The sequence below is a fragment of the Eufriesea mexicana genome, unplaced genomic scaffold (genome assembly GCF_001483705.2).
Source record: "Eufriesea mexicana isolate 0111107269 unplaced genomic scaffold, ASM148370v2 scaffold571, whole genome shotgun sequence".
Classification (NCBI taxonomy): Eukaryota; Metazoa; Arthropoda; class Insecta; order Hymenoptera; family Apidae; genus Eufriesea; species Eufriesea mexicana.
Window position 1 is genome coordinate 599,560 of NW_016908756.1, and position 26,628 is coordinate 626,187.

Genomic DNA, 26,628 nt, shown 5'->3' on the forward strand with positions numbered 1-26,628 from the left:
CAGGATCGGCGAAACGGAGTATCCCCTACAAAGTGTTCCCGTGGGAACGGCCGTTAATTATCCTTAAAATGCACTCTCACCTTGCACCGTGCTAAAAGCAGAACCGTGTTCGCCACCGGAGAATTACGTATCCGCGAGAGGACAACGATCATCCGAAAGAGGTAGCCGCCTCTGACTCCTTCTTGGCCCCCCTTCCGTCACGTTCCTGCCCTCGATAGTTTTCCAAGGGTGTTGTCGGCAATCCTTCGATTATCGCTCCGTGAACTTGCACCAAGGTAAAAGCAAATTTTTTAATTTCTGCTCGAGTAAAAAGGAGCATCTGGAATTTATGAGGATTTGGACGAGAATGTTGCACCTAACTATATTGGATTCATCGTGCTATATAAATTATACTTTTTTCTTTTTTTTTTAGATATTTTTGTGTCACTAAATGGAAATTGTTGATGGTTACCATTTGCAATATTTATTGTAATAAGAATTTTAAAAAATGTCAGTACTATCGTCTTTGCCTCTTAGATAGACTCAAGTATTTCAATTTTTATTTTAACACTATACTGTCCGCAAGTCTAATCAGGATTCTGTTGTTTGGCGCTAGTAGGATCATTAATAATCATTTGCGCATGGCACCAACGTGGTGCTAGCGAACGGCATAGTGTTAATCTTCAAAATCAAGAATCAAAAACAGAATACTTTTTATACAACCTATTGCAATCTTAATATCATTGAAATCATGCTAAAATATTTTTTGTGTCATCGAAGTAGTTCTAGGAGATACTTAGGTACCCCCGTTTAAGTTTCACCCATGAAATATTTGATTTCCAAGTTTCTTTTATCCCCAGTACCTCGAAACGTGCGTAACACGTTGGTTTCAATTTCGACCCTACAGTCCGAGTAATGGAGACTCGACTGTGGGTATGCAGGAAGCGGCATATATAGGAAAAGTGGGTAGTAAAAAATTGGGTGGGATGGGAGGGAATCGAGGGAACCGTTTAGCCAGTGTAAACATTTTATTACACGCCGGGGACGCTTGTATTCCCGCGTTGCCGCGACCGAATGAATCGCGGCATTCCACCGGCGAGCGATGCCGTGGAGAAGAAGCAGAGAGCCCCCTTTTCCTTCGCGTTCGAGAGCAAACAAACCGTGTATCTTTATTACAGTAATAACTATAATCTCGAGTCCCAGCGGAGAACCCTTCCTTCCATATACGATACACCCGGTCGGCTCTCTTCCTCGAAACTGCGTAATCAGTTGCCGTCTACTTCACTGAAAGCGGCTCTCCTCACTTTGAATCACCTTGGCCGACGGTAGGCAGCAGCGCGCTCGCATACCGCATGCGCCGTGGTCAGGCACATGCGCGCGCAACTCCGGTGTCCGCGGTCATTAGGGAAGGGAGCGCGATTAGAGTTGAAATAGACTCTCCGAGCCCGATACAAACGACTCGCGATCAAATTGATTCGGCTGCAATTTCCTAGCGCTCCCTCTCTATGCCTTTGCGGTCTTTCTCCCCCGCGTGCACCCGTGGCTTTCTTTCATGTAAATCCACCGACGGTGTGTGCCCGTGAGGAGAGTAAGTGGCCCACCTTTTTGCCCAGCCGCTCTGACAATTATCGCTGGTTAAGGAGTATGATTTAGGTCGACGGTCCACGGTAGTGGCGCGCCGCCGTGCTCGCCGTGAGGCTCCGGGGTTATGGGTCCTTTTAACGGCGCGTTTCTCGGACCGCTTTTATGGCGACTGGTTACAAGTCACTCTGTAACGCGTTTCGTTTATTGCGATCGCTGTGAATATATATATTGTTCGAAGTAGTCGGGTCCCAGTGTTCGTTTACCACTTCGCAGTGAAAAAAGTCACCACCTTCGCGGGGAAGGAGAGAGCGAATAAGATGGCGCTGCAGCGTCCGGCGGGAGAAGATGGCGCGGCGGTCGCTCGCATGGCGGATCCCGACTGAAACGCGAGCCGATAGTAAAATCTTTTTCGTAAGCTAGTGAGTCTGCATTTTTCATTGTACGATATACGACCGTGCCGTATCATAGCTCGCTATGCGCACGCATACTCGCTGCATAAGGCTGCTTATCTGTCGCTATGATAAATAACCTCTTAACTGCGCAGTCGAGCTGTTATCCGAAGCGCGCTCTACATGTGCTACCCAGAATTTGCGAGGACTAGTTAACTCGCTTGCCTATGGCAAATGAAAAGTATCTTAATTTACCTTTTAAACGGTTATTAAATATATCACGTAGAGTCAGACTCCGTCTCAGCAGTTGAGAATTTTTGAAAACCCTTTGCATTCATGGATTTTTTCATTACAGAAAAATAGTAATTCGGAGACACTGTCATAAAGTCGATGATATTTTTGAAATAGTAAATAAGAAATGGTGTATAAATTAAGACGTAGAATTATTTTATTCGGTTATTTTAAATGTGATATATATTAACCCTTTGCACTCAATGGTTTTTTGGCTAAAGAAGAATAGGAGTTCGAAGATTTTCTGCTATAAAGCTGACGATATTTTTTTGAACAGTATATGAGAAATAGTATAATAATTGACACGTAGAAAAACACCGTTAGGTTATCTTAAATTTGGCATATTAATTAATATCGATCTTCGCAATTTTATCATATGGCGACTAAAGGGCGCCTCTGGAGTGCAAAAGGGTAACTATCATCGATCTTTAGAATCTGATTAAATGGCGACTGAGAGTCGCTTCTCGAATGCAAAGGGTTAAACAGGGAATCAAAGTTCGATAAATAATCCAACAATTTAACGCTATCTTTTATTTTATTTTATTTTTTAAATTTGGTGAATATAATTTAATATTATTCCGATTATATTAACCAATAGTATTTCCCATTTATTTCACGATCCGCTATTAAAATACGAAGTTAAGGGTTGCCCTGCCTGTATTTCGCGTTTCGTCGTAAACAAAAGAATTCCAAGGGCTAAGTTACACCCTCGCAAATCTCCGGGACGTAAGAACCGTTTAACCGTGGCGACGACCTTGAAAACGACAAGGTATCGGGAAAGATAGCCATGGCGGGCATCGAAGCGCGGCAATCGGCGGAGGCTCGTTAATTTCACGGCAGGATTTACAAGCGGGTGAACGCCTACCGCGCGATCGTTTCGCGAGCCAGGAGCGTAAAACTCGCGCGGCCAGGATACGCTATTTTACACGCAGGATTTCTTTGTGCTGTCCTCGCGAGGGGGTTGGAGGGAAGGTGTCGGAGGGTGTCCGAGGGATTACGTTTCGCTCGCGGTCCCTCTCGTTAAGATATTCGCGCCTGTTAATGGGCCCACGCGCGCGCGCGCGCTCGCGCCATACATGGCGCGGAAGCGTCCGGGTATGCTCGTAAAATATGACGCGTATCTTCTTATTAGGAGTAAATTGTATCCTCATTACACGGCACTCTCCTCTCTCTCTCTCTCTCTCTCTCTCTGTTCTCTCCAAAGACTCGTGCCTCGTTTTCGTTTCGCTTAATCGCCATCTCTCCAATCGGATCACAGCTTGCAATCAAATTCCTGGGAATATTAACAGCCTCTCTCTCTCTCTCTCTCTCTCTCTCTCTCTCTCTCTCCCGTTTCTCCATTTCCGAGAGTGCTTCTACGTCCGCTGTCGTGGTTTCGATGGGAAGCAATCGCGAAATTGCCATGTACCGGGTGTCACGAAGTTTTGAATAGTGGTCTCGTGCATGTGTCATTTGAAATTCGTAATGATGGTTGATTTAGGTGCAGCTTTACCATAGAAATTATATGTAGAGCTGAGTGAAAGATTTTATAGAGATTTTTAACATTGTTCCCGTGTATTAGGTATTATTTATTCGTTAGGGGTATATATACTTAACACTATACTTACCATGACCGCTTATATGGCCAATAGACGAAGGGATAATACGAAAGAAAGTTTAAAGAGTAATGGAACATGAGAGGATATCGAAGAATTGATTATACCTATATTGAAGGAAAAATCGGAGACAAGTGAGAGTGTCGAATGGGAAATTTTTAATTGAAAATTTAGAAACCACCATGTGGACCCTGGTAGGTTTAGTATTAATCCACTGCCATGTCAAAATTAGTAGAAACAGTCGAGCTACACAAACTCCACCATAAATAATACAATTTTTAATATCACCAATCTTCAACAATCAACAATGGCCTGTAAAAATTAATAGTAGATAAATTATTCGAATAGAACGAATTTGCATTCGGAAAAATATATTTCACGTTACAGTTTTTAATAATTGAAATAAATCCTGTACTTTCGAATATGAAATTCATCACGTTTCTCTGCTATATTGGAATTTATTAATTATTAAAATTTCACATTCATTTATCGATATTTAGGTCCTCTATTTTAACCTGGTGCTTCGAAGGCAAACCAAAGTTTATTCGTCGTTAAATAATTTGATTACCAAACTTCATTCAAAAATCAGCTTACGATAGCACTCGTTGAGGCCCCATAATCGGAGAGCCTAAACAATTAACCCTTTGCACTCGGGGATCTTTTCGTTACAAAAACATAGTAATTCGAAAGTTTTCTGCCATAAGGTCGACGATATTTTCAAAACGGTAACTGAGCAGTGCAAATTAATTGTACGACATAGAATTATTTTACCTCGATATTCCACGTGTCGTTGGGCAATTTTAAATTCGGGATATTAATTAATAATGATCTCTAGAATTTGATTAAACGGTGACTGAGAGTCGCCTCTCGAGTGCAAAGGCTTAATGTAGCAGACATCGTATCAATGCAAGATGGCGGTTGCGTAAGCGAAGATCGTTCCTAAAGATTTCTTCGCACAGATCCGATTGAACAGGCAACGTATCAAGGGAAGATGGTGTCTGTTAATTGAAAGATATCATAGAAAGGCCGGCTGTGGAGGTTTCTCCCGGGTCGAATTGATAGGAAAGATTCGACGTGTGTACGTGTGAGCGCAACACAGGTTCAGTGTTTGATCGAATTGGCACGTTGACGCGGACACGCAGGTCGGTCGATCGTTATCAGTCGACCCGATTCGTTAGCAGACTAGAGGTATCGGGCTGGAAATGATCGCGTAACGCCGGCATTCAAATCACCAGCTGCATGCCGTGGCCGGATAAAAATCAGCCGGGTACATTGATCGCGCGTAATTTATGAGCCGCGGCGTTCGACATACCAGGGCGCTTACATAATTTATGAAATCGTCGTGTAATATCTCGCTTAAGTCCTCTGTAGGAGCGTGTTGCGCCAGAAAAATCGCGTCCAGCCCTGCTTGTCTGTCACGGGATTTCCAGCCACGTGACCGGCCACCGGGGATAAATCACCATCGATCTTGCGCTGGTCCCTGCGTTCGCGAGATTCGATTATTTATTAGAATTCATAGACGGAGAATTATGCGCCATTGTATGCAAATGCCCCGTACGAAAATACACCCCCGCAGTCGCGCCTAATCCCTGCCGATTATGGTCTAACTCGCAGTACCTGTTCCACGAGATGGAGATAACTTGAGCGTGGTAGAACGCGGAATAGGAAGTGAGTAGTGTACGAAGTTTCTGAAATCTTCGTTGATTTTGTGGTGTCAGGAAATTTTTGGGTAGTGGGAGTTTATCCTGGTCTGGAAAGTGCCAAAATTCGAAATGGTACTGGTACACGCTGTATAGGAAGCTTACAGTGTCAAAAGTCTCTGAGGATTCTGTAGATCTAGGTTATATAGAGTTGGAAGATTGTTATAGGATTTTCTTGGTCTCAGTGACACTTGAATTCAATAGGAATTAATTTGAAGTAATGGAAGCATAGAGGAATAAAAAGTGAGCAATATTCAAAGTTTCTGAAGACTGGATGGATTTGAGGGCATTGAGGATCATAAGCTGTCAGTGGATCTTCTGGGTCTCAAAGATAGGCCAGTTCGATTGAGATATCTTTGGAATGTTACACCAAAGAACAAGAAGTGCACAGTGTTCAAAGTTTCTAAAGACTCCATAGATCTTAGGATATAGAAAATCTCAGCTTGTTAAGGATTCTTCTGAGTCCCAGAAATACCCCAATAGCAAATGGATAACTTGAGAATGCTAGACCAAGGTGCAATTAGTGAACAGTGTCCAAAGTTTCTGAAGACTCCATATATTTGGAGTCATCGAGAATCTCTGCCTGTCAAGAAGTCTTCTGGGTTACAGAAACCAGCCCAATCTCATAGAGACAAATTCAGAATGCTAGACCAAAGTACAGAAATCAAGGTGAGAAATGTTCAAAGTTCCTGAAGACTCCATGGAGCTTTGGTCATCGAGAAACTTAATCTGTTAAGGGATTCTCTACATCTCAAAGACACCTCAATTCGACATAGACCACTTTACAATACTAGACCAAGGATCAAGGATCTGTCATGGGATTTTCTACATCTCAAACACACCTCGATTCGACGACGTAGATAATTTTACAATACTAGACCAAGAATCGAGGATCTGTCAAGGGATTTTCTAGGTCTCAAAGACACTTCAATTCGACATAGATAAATTTACAATATTAGACCAAGGATGGAGGATCTGTCAAGGGATTCTCTAGATTTCAAACACACCCCAATTCGACATAGATAAGTTTACAATATTGGACCAGGGACCAAGGATCTGTCAAAGGATTCTCTACATCTCAAACACATCCCAATTTGACAACGTAGATAATTTCACAATACTAGACCAAGGATCAAGGATCTGTCAAGGGATTCTCTAGGTCTCAAAGACACCCTAATTCGACATGGATAAATTTACAATACTAGACCAAGGATCAAGGATCTGTCAAGAGATTCTCTACGTCTCTAAGACACCCCAATTCGACATAGATAAATTTAAAATATTAGACCAAGGATCAAGGATCAGTCAAGGGATTCTCTACATCTCAAAGACACCCCAATTCGACACAGATAATTTCACAATACTAGACCAAGGATCAAGAATCTGTCAAGGGATTCTCTACATCTCAGAGACACCCTAATTCGACATAAATAACTTCACAGTATCGGACCAAAGACCAAAGATCTGTCAAGGGACTCTGTAGGTCCCAAAGACACCCGAATTCGACATAGATAAATTTACAATATTGGACCAGGGACCAAGGATCTGTGAAGGGTTTTTCTAGGTCTCAAAGACACTCCAATTCAACATAGATAAATTTAAAATATTAGACCAAGGATCAAGGATCTGTCAAGGGATTCTCTACATCTCAAAGACACCCCAATTCGACACAGATAATTTCACAATACTAGACCAAGGATCAAGAATCTGTCAAGGGATTCTCTAGATTTCAAACACACCCCAATTCGACATAGATAAATTTACAATATTGGACCAGGGACCAAGGATCTGTCAAAGGATTCTCTACATCTCAAACACACCCCAATTTGACAACGTAGATAATTTCACAATACTAGACCGAGGATCAAGGATCTATCAAGGTATTCTCTAGGTCTCAAAGACACCCTAATTCGACACATATAAATTCACAATACTAGACCAAGGATCAAGGCTCTGTCAAGGGATTCTCTACATCTCAGAGACACCCTAATTCGACATAAATAACTTCACAGTATCGGACCAAAGACCAAAGATCTGTCAAGGGACTCTGTAGGTCCCAAAGACACCCGAATTCGACATAGATAAATTTACAATATTGGACCAGGGACCAAGGATCTGTCAAGGGTTTTTCTAAGTCTCAAAGACACTCCAATTCAACATAGATAAATTTTCAATATTACACCAAGGATCAAGGATTTGTCAAGGGATTCTCCAGGTCTCAAAGGCACCCCAATTCGACACAGATAACTTCGCAATGCTATACCGAGGATCAGAAGCTTAACAGTGCCCACGTTTCTGAAGATAGCCCAGATTTCAGGTCACGGAGACTCCCGGCTATCAGAGATTCCTCCTAACACCCCACGGACACCCCAGTTCCAGGTATAACCTTCGACTCCCGCAACCCCTCTCGAATATCATCCTCGATGTACTGTCACTCACGAACACGAAGCTTAACAAATGCTCGCAGCGACTGCCGTAATACCTGCTCATTTCTCACACCCAACAAGAGCAACTCCTCCGTCACGACTGCACCCGATGTAGGGCGTACGTTCCACGGATTCGTCGCTCACCCACCACGAGCATTACTACGGCCTAATTGGATGCTCCCTCGAACGACATTAGCGTACCACGCGTGTCGCATAAATTACCGCGCGCAGCGTTTAACCGTTCAGAAACATCGAGAGAAATGATCCGTCCGCGTTCAAAATTGTTTCTCCACCTGCCTGGGCCCATTCAGAGGCATCGGCAGACGAATGTCGTTCGCCTCTCCTCTCTCGATCGCCGACGAGAACGAGAATGAGCCTCTGGGCCGTGCGATTACTCATTGAAGACGTTGATTGCGGCTACGGCATACTTACCGAATCTCATCCTCCGCGGACCAGTCCACCAGTAAAACGCGCCTGAATTTCGACCTAGCTTCCACGTTCCTCTCCCCCTCTCTCTTGCTCTCTCTCCTCTTCTTCCTTCATTTTTATTTCTATCAATTTCTCCCTTTATCTTCCAGTTTTGCCTGGAAGCTTGTGAATTTTGATCTATTGTAGCTTTCACGTTCCCCTCTCTCTCTCTCTCTCTCTCTCTCTCTCTTCCATTTTTATTTCTATCAATTTCTCCCTTTATCTTCAAGTTTTGCCTGGAAGCTTGTGAATTTTGATCAATTTGCAGCTTCCACGTTCCTCTCCCCCCTCTCTCTCTTTCTCTCTCTCTCTCTTTCTCTGTTCTTCTTCCATTTTTATTTCTATCAATTTTTCTCTCTCTATCTTCAAGTTTTGCCTAAAAGCTTGTGAATTTTGATCTATTTGCAGCTTCTACGTTCCTCTCCTTCTCTCTCTCCCCCCTCTCTCTCTTTCTCTCTTCTTCCATTTTTATTTCGATCAATTTCTCTCTCTATCTTCAAGTTTTGCCTAAAAGCTTGTGAATTTCGAGCTGGCTTCCACGTTCCTCTCTCTTCCTCCTTCTTTCTCTCTCCTTTCTTCATTTTCATCTCTACCAATTTCTCTCTTTATTTTCAAATGTCGCCTAGAAGCTTGTGAATCTCGACCTTCTGAATTTTGACCTAGCTTCCACGTTCCTCGCCCTCTCTCTCTCCCTCTTTCCTTCATCTTCCATTTTGTATTTCTATCAATTTCTCTCTTTATCTTCAAGTGTCATCTAGAAACTTGGGAATTTTGATCTTCCGAATTTCAATCTAGCTTCCAAGCCCCCTCCTCCTCCTCTCTCTCTCTCTCTCTCTCTCTCTTTTTCTATTTCTTTCTCCTTCCATTTTTATCTCTATAAATTTCTCTCTACATCTCCAAGTTTCGCACTTCCCAAATAAGGGCTCCTCTCTCTCTCTCTTTCTTTCTTTCTTTCTTTCTTTCTTTCTTTCTTTCTATTTCTTTCTCCTTCCATTTTTATCTCTATAAATTTCTCTCTACATCTCCAAGTTTCGCACTTCCCCAATAAGGGCCCCAGTAATCGTTTCATCGACCACAAGGTCTCGTTCGTGGGGATCGATGACTGTCAATGGCTCCTCTGACTTGGCACTTCCTCTCTACCGATCCTCCTCGCGACTTGAGGATCGTGCTTTCCTTCGTTTCGTCGAATTCGATCTTACGCAACGCGTTTCTCGAGCGTTGTTTCTGCTCTGCTTTCTACCAAGACTTCTCGCTATAATTGCCGGCAAGTTTTTTCCACCTTGTGTAATCCAGACTTCTGCATCCTTCCTCTCTTCCTCTACGCACTTTTTGCACCGATTCGCGTCAGCAGCAGCTTCTGGTGATGAGGCGTGGCTCGTGAAGCCTGAAAGTACAAGTGCTTCCACTTCTGAAACGGTAATTTCGCGTATTTTTGAGTACGAAAAGAGGTGTGCCAGTGGCTGTTAATATACAGTGGATTCTTCTTTGGCTAGATATCGTAGATTCCTGAAGAAGATTCGAGTCCTTTTAATTTTGACTAACATACGCTGACTTGCAGATGGATCATACGCGTAATGGGGTAAATCAGCACTTCTTGAAAATTGGAATAATGCTAATAAATTGCACAGAAAACTATGTAGAATAAACAGGATCTTATATTTATTCTTTCTTTCTTTTTCCATCATATTGTTTGATAATTCGTTGTTGATATACAGTGGATTCTTCTTTGGCTAGATATCGTAGATTTTTGGAAAATTTGAGTTCTTTTAATTTTGGTTAACGTAAGTCGATTTGAACAGCTGAATCATCATATAATGCGGAAAATTTGCACTTCTTGAAAATTTGGACAATGCTGATAAATTTATTTATTTTTTTTATTTATATATTCCTATATATCCCTATATGTCCCTATATATCCCTATATATCCCTATATGTTCCTATATATCCCTATATGTTCCTATATATCCCTATATGTTCCTATATATCCTTATATATTCCTATATATCCCTATATATTCCTATATGTCCCTATATATCCCTGTATATCTCTATATATCTCTATATATCCCTATATGTTCCTATATATCTCTATATATCCCTATATGTTCCTATATATCCCTATATATCCCTATCCCTATATATCTATATATCCCAATAGTTATTTTTTCTTTCTTTTTCCACCATATTATTTGATAATTCGCTGTATCCATGAATAATGTAAATTCCATTATTCCCAATGAACGTGTTAACCAATATTCAAGGCTATAAAAATTCCATCACGAATCCCACGTGTGTGTAATACATTCATAATATCTTCGAACTATAAAGTTTCTCTCGAATACGTTTAACAGGCCTCGTCGCGGAGGAATCGATCGAAAATCGTTCATCGTCACATCTCGTAGGCGTGCATGCATAATCGACAGCCGGGTGACTCCCACTGTTTTGCATTTCTCCATGAAAGTGTTATGCCACGCTCCCTTTGCAGCCACCTCGACTGAATACTGATCAGCGAAACTCGTATAATTAAATTACTAATCGATTTTTATCGTCACGCTAGAGCCTCTCGGCGCTAGATTTCTCTCTTAATAATGGCGGTTCAATGGCGGAAGCTCGGCCGGAGATGACTATAAATACGCGTTCCAGGGAATTAATCCCCCGTGCACTCGCAGCTTCGCGTAAATCGACGCTGACCGACGCTAATCTCGCCTGACACCGCACTGACCGATAAACCGATTGATGCGCCTATCGATGCGAGAATCCAGCGAACTTTCAGCGAACGGCAGCCACCGGTTCCTGTGTACACATCACTCTCATCTCAGCTATTGATCCCCAGTCCAGCCTCTGTTTAGCCTCGCTTCCTCAGTCGCTGGTGTGAGTCTCCAGTGAGATCCAGACGCAGACAGGGATCATTTAGACCGTAGAACAAAAATAGTAAATCGCACTGGATTTTAATTCTTTTGGTTCCTGTGATCGAGGAACATCTGCTGAAGGTACTGCCCAAATTTGAAGTCGATTGATTCATCAGAATCCAAATTATCGTGTCGGCAAGTTCAAAAAGTCAGTTTCGAGGAAACACGTTTAAATATTAATATTCAAAATTTCATTTGGGTGATTCGTCTAACTCGCAACGAAGCAGTCTCTCGTTTAGAGGCCACCGTGTGAACCGTTCACTGCACAAATCGATTAACTCTACCTTTTGAGAAATCTTAATCACTTGCGCTAGAAAGACGTGCCACGCACGTCGGAATGTTTTTGTCGCAGAATCGCCAACGACGTGGTGTACACGTCATCAGGCAATTGTCATAGAAACACTGGACCGTTCTGGCATAAGCGTCTGTGAATTTCTTGCCAGTGGTTAAATTTAAGTGTCAAAGCACTTGGTATAGTTGTAACTTTTTATATTCAAAATTTTTCAAAAAGTGGAATTAATCGATTTGTGCAGTGCAGGGTTCATATAATATGTGAAGGAGCGTGATGAAACTGAAATTATTATGATACGTGTATCGACGTGTCTTATATACCGATCCACTTGTCAAATTTATAAAATAGTACGAATTTTACAAATTTCATCGAATGGATCATGGATCACGCGTATTTCGCAAGGTCTAAATATTGAAAATAAATAAATAAATAAAATAAAATAAAATAGGAAAACCAATGCCTGTTACCCTCTAGACCAGAAAATTTCATGTCACGTTTATCTCTCACTGTTTCTCAATAAATCTCGGAATTGTCTCAAGGATGCAAGCTCCATAGGTAGTAAAATCCTGAAACCTAATTGATAGTATCCTGAAATCCATCGAACGTGGCCCATAAACCCAGCAGGGGCACCCCAATCGAGGATGAAAGGGAGATGAACGCGGGCACCCCGGGCACCGCGATAAAAATTTGGGTCTCGTTGGGTCTGCGAGCTAAGCGATCATGTTCCTGGTTCGACGTCCTTTCCATCTCGTCCGCGCCGCGAATGTGGGACGATAAAACGAGGCTCGTCCCAACGGCCAAACCAGGCGGCATCGTAAAACGCGTGTTTCGGGAAAGGTGCATCGTTACCGCGAAGAAGGTCTTCATCCAGTCGGGCACGGGCTGCCACTTCCGTCGCTATGTGGAACAGAAGTGTCTTCCTTCGATAGAAGGACTAAATGCCTGCTGTAAAATCTGTCGTCCCGATCTTGACGCGTCCGTTACGGTCCTGGGGACGCAGAAGGTATGCAGATTGAAAACCTGGTCTTTAAAATAATTAGGATTCTCTAAATAATAAGATTTAGGATTAAAATTGCCATTCCTGGCTGGCAATCTTTGTCGTTATTGGGTCAAATTTCTCCACACTTGGTGTCATGATATTGTGCAGAAAAGAAAATTTTTGAAGCTCTATATATGATAATAAGAGTATTATCAAATTTGCTTCTTGTGTTTGTCTTAGGAGATTGAAGAGAGAGTCGTGGATCTGTTTAGGGCTGAGAAGTTTGAATATTCCATCCACTGTTATTTAAATACTACGAAGAAAACGAATCCAAACTTCACACTATAACTCTTCTTAACCTATTATAGTGATTTTCGTGGACGTTATTTTTCCAAGCAACGCGCCACTATAATGGTGTACTCTAATGACTCAATCGCTCAACGTTTAAATTAAATATCGTTTTCATATGCTTTGTTTTGCACCCTTTTTTACCTTCACAACGTTTTATAAGAGTGTTAACAATATACAGACACAATACATAGTCTTCGCTTTTGATACGCCAGTGTCAGGTATGCAGTGTTGCATCATTTACGCGTAATTTGCGTTAAACGCAAAATTCAGCCGTGCCTAAGAAGTTAAAATCAAGAATTTTCTAAATCCCATACACGGTTACCAAAATATTTAAAAAATTCATAATTCTAACCTCCAAGCATTTGAGCACAACACAACCATAATTACGAATAATTTCACGAATGATAACGTGCATAAAAGCCCAGAATTTTTGACAATTTTTCCCAATTGTAAATACTACTTCAACGTACAATTAAATCGCAGTGCGAGTAGTTAACCAAGAATCCTTAAAACCGTGTATTTCTCACCCATTCCCACCTTATCTATCTTCCAAGCATTCCTAAGCTCTTCGTGTGCCCGACACCCACGCTCGACTCTTTAAAGAAGGCGCCTGTTCCTCGGATCACGACCCGTGATTCCGTAGAGTCGAGCAGTACGCTGAAGGTGTCCATATTAATTCGTAGCCGCACGCGTTATCGGGCATTCCCCGCACGCGATAGCATCGCGCGCTCTAGCGGCGGCACGCAGAAGCGATCCGTCGGCCGTCGGCCGCCGGGCGCGTGTTTACAGCGCGCGACGCGCATGCGTCGCGCGACTGGGCTCGCACGCGGTCGCACCTGCGCGCGCCGCCAGCGACGCCATTTGGTCGTGGTCCGCGGCCCAGTGACCCGCATAACCTGCGCGCTTATGATACAAGAGGTTTCCGCGTGTTCCTTAACGGGATGCCGACCACGGTGCGTGTCTACGACTCGCTGTTTCACAGCTTCGCCACTATCGACCCGTCGCGGGGAAAATACTGTGACTATGAGGTAAGTTGTCACGTTAGTAGTGAATGGAGACGAGAGTGAATTGATGTCTGTGGTTTATGATGGGGGAGGTTGCATGACTGTGAGTAGAATTACAATTTTTCATTTCTATCTTGAATTTGATATATGGGGAGTTAATTACTGTTATCGGGATGGGCAAATTGATGTTAGGTTATATTTATTAGTTTTCTATCATTTACTGAAAATCATGTGTAGTTATTTTGATGTTATCCTTGGTATATTTAGCAAGGTTTACAAAGTTTGAGCAATTTCTAATTGGTTAAAAATCGTAATAAAGATCATGTTCCTTTAATTATCACGAATTCCGGGTCACATCGAGTAGCAACAGTTAGGTTATTGATCATTCTTAGTCGAAAATTTTTATTTCTTTTCTTTAAAGTCGTTTTAGCTAGAGTATACAAGATAAGGGAATTCTTCTTGAGGATATAATTATCATTATCGTCATCAATGGATCTCTCTATCATAGATTCCTACATGCACACTGTCTTCTCATCGATATATAAATTTATTACGTTTCTCATATAATTTTTCTGAATTACGTGGCTTATACAATTCTTCTGAAACACGTGGCTCGTACAATTTTTCTGAAGCATGTGGCTGTTGGCTCTATGCCAGAGATAGACATGCCTCGACAAGAATCATAACACGGTCGAGGCACAGGGCAATGTATAAACAAAGACCACGCGCCTGCTCTTCGTCGCCAGAAGCGAACGGCATATAAACATATACCTCGTAGCCTACAGCAGTGATTACGAACCTCTTGAGCTCGTTGTGTCGAAATTCATAACAAAGCACACCTGTCTAGAAATATTCATAATTTTACGCCATGTGTAGTATCTATTCTATATTCACATATATTATCGGTATATTAATTAAAAAGGTAAAACAAATAATTCTTTACGTTAGTGTTCTTCTTGTTGGTGAATTTCATTTGTTAAATTTTCAATTGAAGGTCGGTATCGTGCACACTACAAGCATTGACAGTCGTTATTAATTTCTTCTGTTAGTTAGTTCCTTTTGTTTAACACTAGGCTTACGGGCGCTATCTGTATATCTGTTTCTAAGGACACCTGTCAAATTGACAAGTAAAGGAAACCACGTGTCTTTCTTTTTAACGATTAGTTTAATTCAAAAACAATTATATATTATATTAACTGTCTTAATATAAATTAACTAAATCTGTTACCATCGTATAATTGTAGCAACCCTTCTGTCAAATTGACGGGTTCTATAAATCTAGTGTTAAATGTGTTGTAGGAAATTAGGTTTCTTTTATTCTAATCTTAAAGTTCTGATATACGTCAAATTGGCTCCGAATCATTAGCGATGACATGACGTGTAGGAGTGATACTAAATTAATTTCTCTTCTAGCAATTATTATTCTCCTATTATTGCGCTCGACGATTTTTTGGCTAAAGGAGGGTACGAGATGAAAAATATTCTGTTGTGCAGTTGTTGATATTTTTTGCGCAGGAAATAAGAAATCGTATAATAATTGACAAGTAGAATTATTTGCACACTGTTACATTAGTTTAAATTTGATATATTAATTAATATCGAGCTTCGAAATTTTATCAAATGGTGACTGAAGGGCGCATCTCGAGTGCATTGTTTCATTAAAATGCATTGTTTCACCATTGCTCGGTATTTCGAAGTAAAATTCGTTATCCCAGTCGTATTCCCAATGAATAAATATTGTTTTCGAAATCTTCTAACTATAATAAAATTGTCTAGGCAGTAACAAATGAGTCGTTCACTGCGCAAGTCGATTAACTCCCCTTTTTGAAAGAACGGCTCAAATAACAGCGAGTAGAATATAGTAGAATATACCTTCGTCTATAGATAAATGAAACTGTCACTACCAGTGGGTAAAGTGTTAACTTTATGAGATTAACCCTTTCAGTCGGCGTTTGATAAAATTTCGAAGCTGGATATTAATTAATATATCAAATTTAAAATAATAGAATAGTGTGCGAGGTACCGAAATTAAATAATTCTACGTGTTAGTTATTATACGATTTTGTATTTACTGCTCAGAAAATATCATCAGCCTTATAGCATGAAATTTGTCAACTCGTACCCTTCTTTAGCCAGAAAATCGTCGAGCTCGAGATATTGACAATTGACAAAACAGTACCGAGTACAGTTATCATCACAATACTGTAGGTGTTGTACTAATTTCTTCAGTGATGATTTAAATTCCTCAGCAACTCTACGATAATCAATGTATAGATCAGTTATGGCTAGAGGTATTTACAATTAACGGTGCTTAATACGTCCACCAACAGAGCACTGTAGCCACTGAATTAACCAGTTAACAGATGATTGAAATTGTAAAAGGGTTAGCCCTTTGCACTCGAGAGGTGACCTTCAGTCACCATTTCCTAAAATTTGAAAGATCGATATTAACTAACATATCAAATTTAACGTAACGTAACAAATAATTCTACAATTCTATTATTATACAATTTATTTACTGCTCGAAACAGTATCGTCGGTTTTCTAGTAGAGAATCCTTGAATTTCTACTCTTCTCTAGCCAAAAGTTCGTCGAGTGCAAAGGGTTAAAATGCCAAGAGTGTGGATCCGCGAATCGAGAGATGCCGAAGCATCGGGAGCCCTCGGTAGCCCCGCTGACGTTCCCGCTCGTTACTTTCTACTCGGCAGCCGCCCCTGGCCCCGCCGTCATCCATCTCACGGTAACCATGCTGCATCCTCATCCTCGGTCGCAATTACCGGCACACTTTTTCAAACGGCCGGCCAAATCGCGGCGAATTAATCCCACTCGCGGCGTTCCTCTCGCGTCCACGCCTCTGCCTGCCTGGCCCATCGTGGTCCACCTAACGCGGCCCAGTGACCCGAAAAAAGCCAAGCTTTGCCCGCGATCGCGGCCGTTCCGTGGCCCGAAACTGGCCACGGATCCGCTCCTCGGGGTCCTCTTCGCGTCGTCAAAGACACCGACCACGTGCAGGACGAGGAGAGGTGGACCTCGACCAACCGCAAGGGTTCTCTCTGTCTCCTCTCCGCGTGTCCTCTCCATCCGCTGCTCCCGTTAATTATTCTCGCGTACTTTTCGCTCGCCGCAACCACGAATCATTAATCACGCGTGACACGCCTGTGCCAGCCGATCTAATTATCGGCTGAAAGAGCACGCGGATATGGCAAGCTGCCTGCCTGCGGGGTAACGCGTGCTCGACAGGTGGAGCGATGTGTGTGTGTACGCGTCTAGGGACCTGGTTTTTCGTCATGGAAAATCCAGTCGGTTTTGTTGGCTCTCGTTTCTGCGCAGAGCTTGTTAGATTGGGTTTTTGCTTTTCGAGGATGTTGGAAAAGGTGAGGGGATGAGAATGACAGAGGGTGAGAGGTAGGTGTTTGATATCGCGAATTTCATTTTGAAAATTGTTTTGTGTATGAGGCACTTCGAAATTGTGGATTTTGTCGTATACCTGTTGGTAATGCAATATTATTTAATATGAAAAAAAGAGGAGAGAATATGAGGATAAGGGAGGGTGAGAGGGTGAACAAGTTTGGGGAATGATAGGATGTATATTTTTGGTAAATGCATATTTGATATCCTGAACTTTATTTTGAAAATTGTTTTGTGTATAGGACATCTCAAAATTGGGGATTCTGCCATATACCCATTGGCAATGCAATATTATTTAATATAGGAAGAGGGGGGTGGAAGAACATAGTGAGGGGTTGATTGGACGTTTATTTTTAGTGGATAGATGTTCCATATTCTGTACTTTATTTTGAAAATTGTTTTGTGTATAGGACATCTCAAAATTGGAGATTCTGTTATATACCCATTGGTAATGCAATATTATTTAATATAGGGAGAGGGGGAGTGGAAGAACAGATTTGAGGGTTAATAGGACGATTATTTTTGGTAAATACATATTTCATATCCTGAACTTTATTTTGAAAATTGTTTTGTGTATAGGACATCTCAAAATTGGAGATTCTGTCATATACCCATTGGTAATGCAATATTATTTAATATAGGGAGAGGGGGAGAAGAAGAACAGATGTGGGAGTGATAGGACTTTATTTTTGGTAAATACATATTTGATATTCAGAACTTTATTTTGAAAATTGTTTTGTGTATAGGACATCTCAAAATTGTGGATTCTGTCATATACCCATTGGTAATGCAATATTATTTAATATAGGGAGAGGGGGAGTGGAAGAACATAGTGGGGGGTTGATTGGACGTTTATTTTTGATAGATAGATATTCGATATCCTGAAATTTATTTTGAAGATTGTTTTGTGTATAGGATGCCCCAAAATTGTGGATTCTGTCATATACCCATTGGTAATGCAATATTATTTAATATAGGGAGAGGAGGAGTGGAAGAACAGAGTGGGGAGTTAATAGAACGGTTATTTTTAGTAAATACATAGTTCATATCCTGAACTTTACTTCGAAAATTGTTTTGTGTATAGGACATCTCAAAATTGGAGATTCTGTTATATACCCATTGATAATGCAATATTATTTAATATAGGGAGGGGGAGAATGGAAGAACAGAGTTGGGGGTTGATAGGACGTTTATTTTTAGTGGATAGATGTTCGATATTCTGTACTTTATTTTGAAAATTGTTTTATGTACGTGACACCTTATAATTCTGGATTCTGTCATATACCCATTAGTAATGCAGTATTATTTAATATAGAGAGAATGGAAGAGGCAATGAGGATAAGGGAGGGTGAGAGGGAGAACAGATTTGGGGTGTGATAGAACATTTATTATTGGTAGATACATGTTCAACATCCTGAACTTTATTTTGAAAATTGTTTTGTGTACGTGACACTCCAAAATCGTGGATTCTGTCATATACCTATTGGTAATGCAATATTATTTAATATATATAGAGAGAGTGAGAGGAAGAACAGATGTGGGGGTGATAGGAGATTATTTTTGGTAGATGGATATTCGATATCCTGAATTTTATTTTGAAAATTGTTTTGTATATGGGATACCTCGAAATTGTGGATTTTGTCATATATCCATTGGTAATGCGATATTTAATATGAAGAGGGGAAAGGAGGTTATGAGAATAAGGGGGTAATATGACATTTATTTTTGTTAGGTAGATATTCGACATCCTGAATTTTATTTTGAAAATTGTTTTGTGTATGGGACACTTCGAAATTGTGGATCTTGTCATATATCCATTGGTATTGCAATATTATTTAATATGGAAAAAGGAGGAGAGGCTATAAAAATAAGGAAGGGTACTGGGGTGATGGAACGTTTATTTTTGATAGATATTGGAAAAATTCGATTACCAATGTTAAGATAAAATACGAGTACTTCAGCTCGCAATGATTTCACGTTGCTAATTACGATTTCTTCTTACCTGTTGCAGGTGTTATCCTGGTTCTGCAAGAAAGGCGAGGACGTGCTATCGAAACACGGGCAGCACGCGGCGACGAGCCTAACAGCAGCACGGCTTCACGAGAGAGAATTCGAAAAGTTCTACTTCACGTCGATGGTGAGTACTCTGAACTGCATCTACATTATATATTTTCTTTCGAATAATAAGCGATCATGCGTCGAATCGTATTCTCGCGGCGGGCAAAAACGGAACTGCGTTTCGAATAAAAATCGACTCAAAAGGCTACAGTGTACGAGTAGCAACTTATTAAAACTCAGGTTTTAATACCTTAGTCGAATAAAAAGTCATAGTAGGTATTATGGAAATTGGGAAAAATTATTATAGTCGTGAAAATCGAAAATTCGTTTTTAATAACCTCAGTGAGCAAACTGAAATTCCAGGACAATAGCATAGTGTCAGTAGTATAGTTAGAACTCCCTATTCTAAAAATTTTATTTTACTTTTTCTTTTCAAAAGAGAACCCTCAAAAGGAATAATTAGTTCTTCAATAAATTAGTAATCCCAATTTTCGAAACAGAATTTTGATTTTTCTATTTTAGGAATATACAATCTCATACTGAGATGATTTTATACGTAAATGTATATGTGGAAATAATTTTGCGACCGATGCAATAGTTAGCAATAGGCGTGATTAATAAGTCGGGCAAGGTGTATTATACGAAACGTTAAGATACGGGATACATGGAAAGAAATATGACGCGAGGTTCCAGAGGGTTAACTGGTTAATAGAGATCGCTGCAATTTGTTCTACTGGTTACCCAGCGAGCTAGGAAGCAGAACGGTGATTTTGAAGTATAGGCGAAAGCCTGGGTGCTGATGGGAGCTTGGATCGTAGCTAACCGTTTCAAATAATGGGATCGAAAGCAGCACGGGATCAGCCCATATATGTCCGGAGATTTCACTTTTTTCACGTCTCATCGAGCCTTTCGTCACGCTTCGATACGGAAGAAATTCCGTGGAGAGTCGGCCGAAATGACTGAAAGATAATAAAAGGCTTCTCTTTGTGGCCGATTGCAAGGATCACGGGCGGTTTCGCACGCTTCCTCCTTCGGTTACCGACCGAGTCGATCGGAGAAAAGGTACACGTGTTCACGAGGTGAAAAAAAAAAGGATGAAAAAGGCACGAGGAGCTGTATCAGTGTTGGTTTTCAAGGAAGCTGTAATATGGTTATTAGGCGCTCCATAGATTGGATCCGATCGGAGATAGGGATTTCATTCGGACCGATTTAACAATCGTAACGATGACTTTCGGATTTCGTTGGATAGAAAAGTCGTGAGAAACGGTTCGATCGTAGGCTAGGTAATCGTGCGTGCCACTGTTGCGAATGTGATTTCGATGCGAGAACGTGTTTCCGTGTGAAAGGAGTATTTAATTTCTTTTTTCTATCGTTCACCGTGCTAATATATCCGGAACGATTGGAAGCATTAAACGTGTAAACATTGAAGAGTGACGTTAGAATGGTCTGCTAGTCGACACTACCTTACCGACAATTGTTCGGTCGATAACGAAGCCTCTGCCGTCTCAATTTCTTCGTCGAAGACACTTTAATCCTCGCGTAGTCCGATTTTACATAAGAGTCGCTGTTTAATGTAAACATAGAAGCCTCATAGAGCGAAAAAGTGTGTACGAAGTGCAAGGAAACGTGTGTGCATAGACGAACGATCGGGAGGGATCGGTAAGTCGATTTCGCAGAGAAGTGGCGCCGCCTGTCGTGGCGCGCGCGAAGCAGCGGCCTGCAATACCGACCGCGGCGTGCCGCGTAAATTGAAATAGCCTGGAAAGCGTACGCGAGCTAATGGCGGCTATTATTTTTACGTCGTGACTCGAGGGGACTATTCAAACGTTGGAATCTCATTTGCGCCCCGTAATAGCCTGATCGAATCGTGGCCATTAATTCGAAGACGCGAAAGCACCTCGCCTGTAACTTTCGCAATTAGAAACGTACTCGTCGGGAGTCGATTAACAGCCGCAAGCCTGAGTGGATAGCAGTGTCTGGTGTTATCAATCGATCGTGCAAGCCCGTGTCCGGCGACGACGCTTTCCGTTCGCTGATAACGGGGCCAACGCGACAACGTGACCTCCAGTTCCTGCGTTTCCCATTTTCTCGATAGTCGATCGCAAAAGTGCCGGGGGGAACCTTGAATCGCAATTAAGTAAAGGTATACAGGAATGATCTATTCGGTCGACTTGTCGCTGACTTATCGGCGAAACGTTTATCGCGGCGAACGTGTCGTGAGTGGAACGTTGGCCAATAGAAAATTTCACTATTCGACCCGTCGAATTTTTCTCGTTTGTAGGCTTATATATAGTACAGTCTAGCATAATATAGCTATATTTTGCAATATGGCGGAAAATATCCTTCTTTTCTTTTCCCTTTAAAAATTTTTCGTAGATGTATTTTCATCTTGTTTATGACTGTACCTTACCTAGATTTACATCTCAGGGAACAACCCACGCTCCAAAAATAATTTAATAGGTATATTTGTATACACAGAGTTCGTATTTGCACGTGGATATATTTAATCTAACCTTACCCTGGAAAAGGGCGAAAATCTTTTCGAAATGAAAATCGGGAGCAAGTCTCCTATCCTGGCTCTCGTCAATTAACCAATTTGCACCCGGCTTTCTCTCGACTTGGTACCGCCCTGTAAGAGGCCGAGTGGGAATAGGGCGCCATATTGGTTGTCGCTCAATTAATCCGGCAAATGGGCGATCGCGGGACAAGAAGCAGAGATATAAATCCCGAAGGTTGCAACAGCACGTTAATTAATCATGTGACACCCACTTCAATTATCCGCGTTTCGTGCAGTCGTTGCAGGTTGTTGGATCATTATCCAAACCGCGTCGGACGTTCGTTCATGGCCGCGCATCGGCCCAATGACCCCCATTGGCACCCTACCTACACGGCCCTGTCATAATTGTCAACGACGATCGAGAAGACCGTTTATTTGGGTCGGTGGAACGGAACTGGAACGTATCGCCGATTTATTATTAAGCGATCGCAGCGCCGCGCCGCGTCGAACCGCGCCGATATTTGGAGCGGCCGGTTAATTGTGAGACGTCCAGTTAAAGAGCGTATCAATCGAAATGATCGTAAATTAATTCGACGATAAAGGTACCGGTCCACGTGGACCGGTTCGATGTGGATGAAAATAGGCCCGGCGCACGTCGCGCCAACCCCCTGGTCCAGATGCATCTGTTTAAGGTCAGGTAATAAGCGCGCGGGTTCGTGTGAAAATTCGTTTCGAAAGTTATTTCGTGGACGGTCTCGAAACGGCCGGGAGATGGCAGTCGAGTCGATTATCTTCGTCGCGATTTAATTTTACCGTCGGGACTCGACAAAGAGGTTATGGTCGCGATACAACAACCCCTATACCAATGGCGTCTTATACAACGGGTCGATGTTTTTAGTTATTCCGATGTACTTTACTTAGTTCATAGATTTGTTTGAGGTTCATCTCTGGTAGGAATTTTCATATGTAAAATATTCTGCGCGAAAAATTAAAGAGGAAATGTGGAATACGATTTTTTCGTGCGAGCCGCCGGTTTTGAAGAAATTCAGTTTCAATTTTTGATGACGCACCATACATAGAAAGTAGAATGTAAATGCACGGCTGGTTTGAAATTGTTCACCAATTTGGGGATATTTGTAACGACGAATGTGAATAGAAGTAACGGGTGCAAGAGGTTATGGTCGCGATACAACCACAATAGCGTCTTATTCGACGTGTCGATGTTTTTAGTTATTCCGATGTATTTTACTTAGCTCGTAGATTTGTTTGAGGTTCATCTCTGGTAGCAATTTTCATATGCAAAATATTCTACGCGAAAAATCAAGGAGGAAATGTGGAATATGATTTTTTTGTGCGAGGCTCCGGTTTTGGAAGAATTCAGTTCCAATTTTTGATGGCGCACCGTCCATAGTGAGTAGAATGTAAACGCACGGTTGGTTTAAAATTGGTCACGAAGTTGGGGATATTTGTATCGACGAATGTGAATAGAAGTAACGGTTTGCAACGTGGGTGCTTATGACGGGAGATATTTGAAGCACGCAACCCATCAAATATTTGAGGTCAGTTTCTTCGAAAACCGAGCCACGTACGAAAAAATTTTATTTCACCTTTTCGATTTATTTAAGAGGTTAGAAACGTTTTACATCTGTTACAAAATGGTGTATAGTATACGCATACCATTCACAAGATATATTAAATTTTGACTAATACCAACAAAGGAGGAATGACAACAAGCATATAGCAACACTGAAATCGTAGACATCTCGTAACAATTGTGCCTCGATTAGATGCCCACTCATCGATCAACATCGATCCCCACTACCCAATCACAAAACATCGTTACCTGATCTATCAAATAACCTCAACACGCATCGAGCGTCCTCCTCCGTCCAGAATTTTTACCTAACCTAGCAATCACGCATAAATCATCATACCCAATCATACATACCCATCATCGTCATCTCGACTGGAAAGCAATCGAACTCGCGACTCTCGTCGCCATTAACCAACAGCTCTCGCTTTCCGCGAGCGCGAATTTCTCCGAGATTCTTGGAGTGAAAGAGAACAAGAACCTCCAATTACCCCTCCCCTCTCCTCTGACCATCGTATCCCTAGATTGTCACCCGGAAGGTCGACGGTGTTCCGTCGGAGTACGAAGCGGTGTCGCGCGCCGGAAGTGCGCGCTCGGCCACCGACGCGACGGCGTTCCGCTAACCCAATTACGCGGCCGGCGGCCAGGAGGCGCTGCGGTCGTGGCGTGAATAAGAAACAAGGCGGCCGCGCGGGCGTTTCAATGGGCCGCGCGTGAAATCACGGCCAGCGTTCCCGAAAAGGAAAACGTTCACGCCCGAATAAGACCCCGCGGATTCTCCTCAACGCCTGTCGATCTTCTTTACCGATCGCGTGAAAGTGCACGCGGTTTTTCGTCGACGAAAATATACGTCGGGCCGAATCGGTGGCTGGTTTTTTCGGATTTTTCGGGTAAAAGTGGTTCCCGGGTATTGGTTAATTTTTGGGTACGAGTGGCGCGAATGGTCGCCTTCTTGGAAGTAAAAGTGCGAGGTATTTTGTAACAGCTTGCGAGCCGGTTTTTCTGCGCGATCTCTGCGCGGGCACTCGTAATATTTTGCGCTCCTTTTTTCCGCTTCGCCGGAATGACTCGGTGGATTTCGATAATTGCAGCGCGGTTTTGCGAATTTTTGCTAACGATAACGGGACGGTGACTGGCGGTTTATGCCGGGAATGACTTTCGGAATTGGGTCGGGAATTAGGAGAATGCGATTCTTGGTATTAGTGAATCATGAAGGTGATCGTGATTCTACGCTTGTCGAGTTCAGACCACTGTTATTGTTTCTAATATTCTTATCAGAGACTGAGATTTTCGTGGCTGTTCGTCAATATTTAATTCCCGCTTCGCAATAAAATTATTTCTATGGAAGATTCGTGTCTCCGTTGATAGGAATTTAAAAAATGACTTTCAGAATTGGGTCGGGAATTAGGAGAATGCGATTCTTGGTATTAGTGAATCATGGAGGTGGTCGTGATTCTACGCTTGTCGAGTTCAGATCACTATCTAATATTCTTATCAGAGACTGAGATTTTCTTGGCTGTTTGTCAAAATTTAATTTCGACAATGCTCTGCAATGAAATTATTTCTATGGAAGATTCGTGTCTCCGTTGATAGGAATTTAAAAAATCCGCGGTTGTTGGAATATAAATTTTACCGTGACTCGCGTGTAGAATCGCAACGAGGTATGAGAACTAAATAAATAAGTAAATAGGGAGATAAGTATGTGCATACATAAATGGTCACGAACTGCTGAAATTCGAATGACGCAACTGGTACGTCATTGGTATTCGGGTATTACATATAAAGCAAGTCGGATAATTATATTCGGATATTTCATACAGCGTTTCGTACATAAATTCTGGAGGAATTCAATGTTGAGAACCCGCAGGTATTACAGAACACGCGCGATTTATTTTATGTGTAACGATGCATCTTTATACGGGTATGTCCAAAGACTATCTCGGAAACTTTCAACTTGTTCTTACATCAGACTCCTGTATACGGTTTTACTATCTACTTTGATTGTATATTATGTATGCGAATATTATTAAAATTATATGCAGCGAATTTATATGTTATTAATTAAATTACAAAATTTATTATATTCACTATATGTAAATTTAATATAAAAATATGTTGAATTTGCTGCATACGAATTTAATTTATATATCGTATTTGCTTCACGACACTTATTCATGTATCATCTATCATATTCAAATGGCTACGCACACACAGCTAATTAAACAATAATTTCTACATACAGAAACTGTAACATAACCTGTTCTTATATCAGTCTCCTGTATACGGTTTTACTATCTACTTTGATTGTATATTATGTATGCGAATATTATTAAAATTATATGCAGTGAATTTATGTGTTATTAATTAAATTACAAAATTTATTATATTTACTGTATGTGAATTTAATGTAAATATATATTGAAGTTGTTACTGGTGTAATAAATACAGTGTATAAATGTTTAATTTGCTGCATATAAATTTAATATATATATATCATATTTACTTCACAACACTTTTTCATGTATCATCTACCATATTCAAATGGCTACATACACACAGCTCCCTAAACAATAATTTCTGCATACAGAACCTGCATATGGTTCTTATATCAAACTTCTGTATATGGTCTTGCTATCTACTTTGATTTCATATTATATATATGAATATTATTAAAATTATATGCAGCGAATTTATGTTATTAACTAAATTCAAAAATTTATTATATTTACTGTATGCAAATTTTATTTATATACTGTATTTACTGTATATAAATATTTGATATAGAAATATATTAAATTTGTTATTATACGTATGTGGTAAATACAGTGTATGAATTTTCTGTATACAAATTTTATTTATATACTGTATTTACTGTATATAAATATTTGATATAGAAATATATTAAATTTGTTATTATACATATGTGATAAATACAGTGTATAAATTTTCCGTATACAAATTTTATTTATATGCTGTATTTACTGTATATAAATATTTCATATAGAAATCTATTAAATTTGTTATTGTACATATGTAGTAAATACAGTGTACAAATTTGCTGTATACAAATTTTATTTATATACTGTATTTACTGTATATAAATATTT

The 26,628-nt window shown here is 40.9% G+C and overlaps 1 protein-coding gene across 1 annotated transcript in view; it reads left to right on the plus strand.

Annotated features, from left to right (window-relative positions):
- LOC108546051 (uncharacterized) overlaps nucleotides 1-26,628 on the plus strand; it is a 536,976-nt gene that overhangs the window by 424,468 nt on the left and 85,880 nt on the right. The window contains exon 13 of the mRNA XM_017897970.1: nucleotides 19,387-19,512. Coding sequence (XP_017753459.1) covers nucleotides 19,387-19,512 — 126 coding nt within the window. The remainder of the gene's footprint in view (nucleotides 1-19,386; nucleotides 19,513-26,628) is intronic.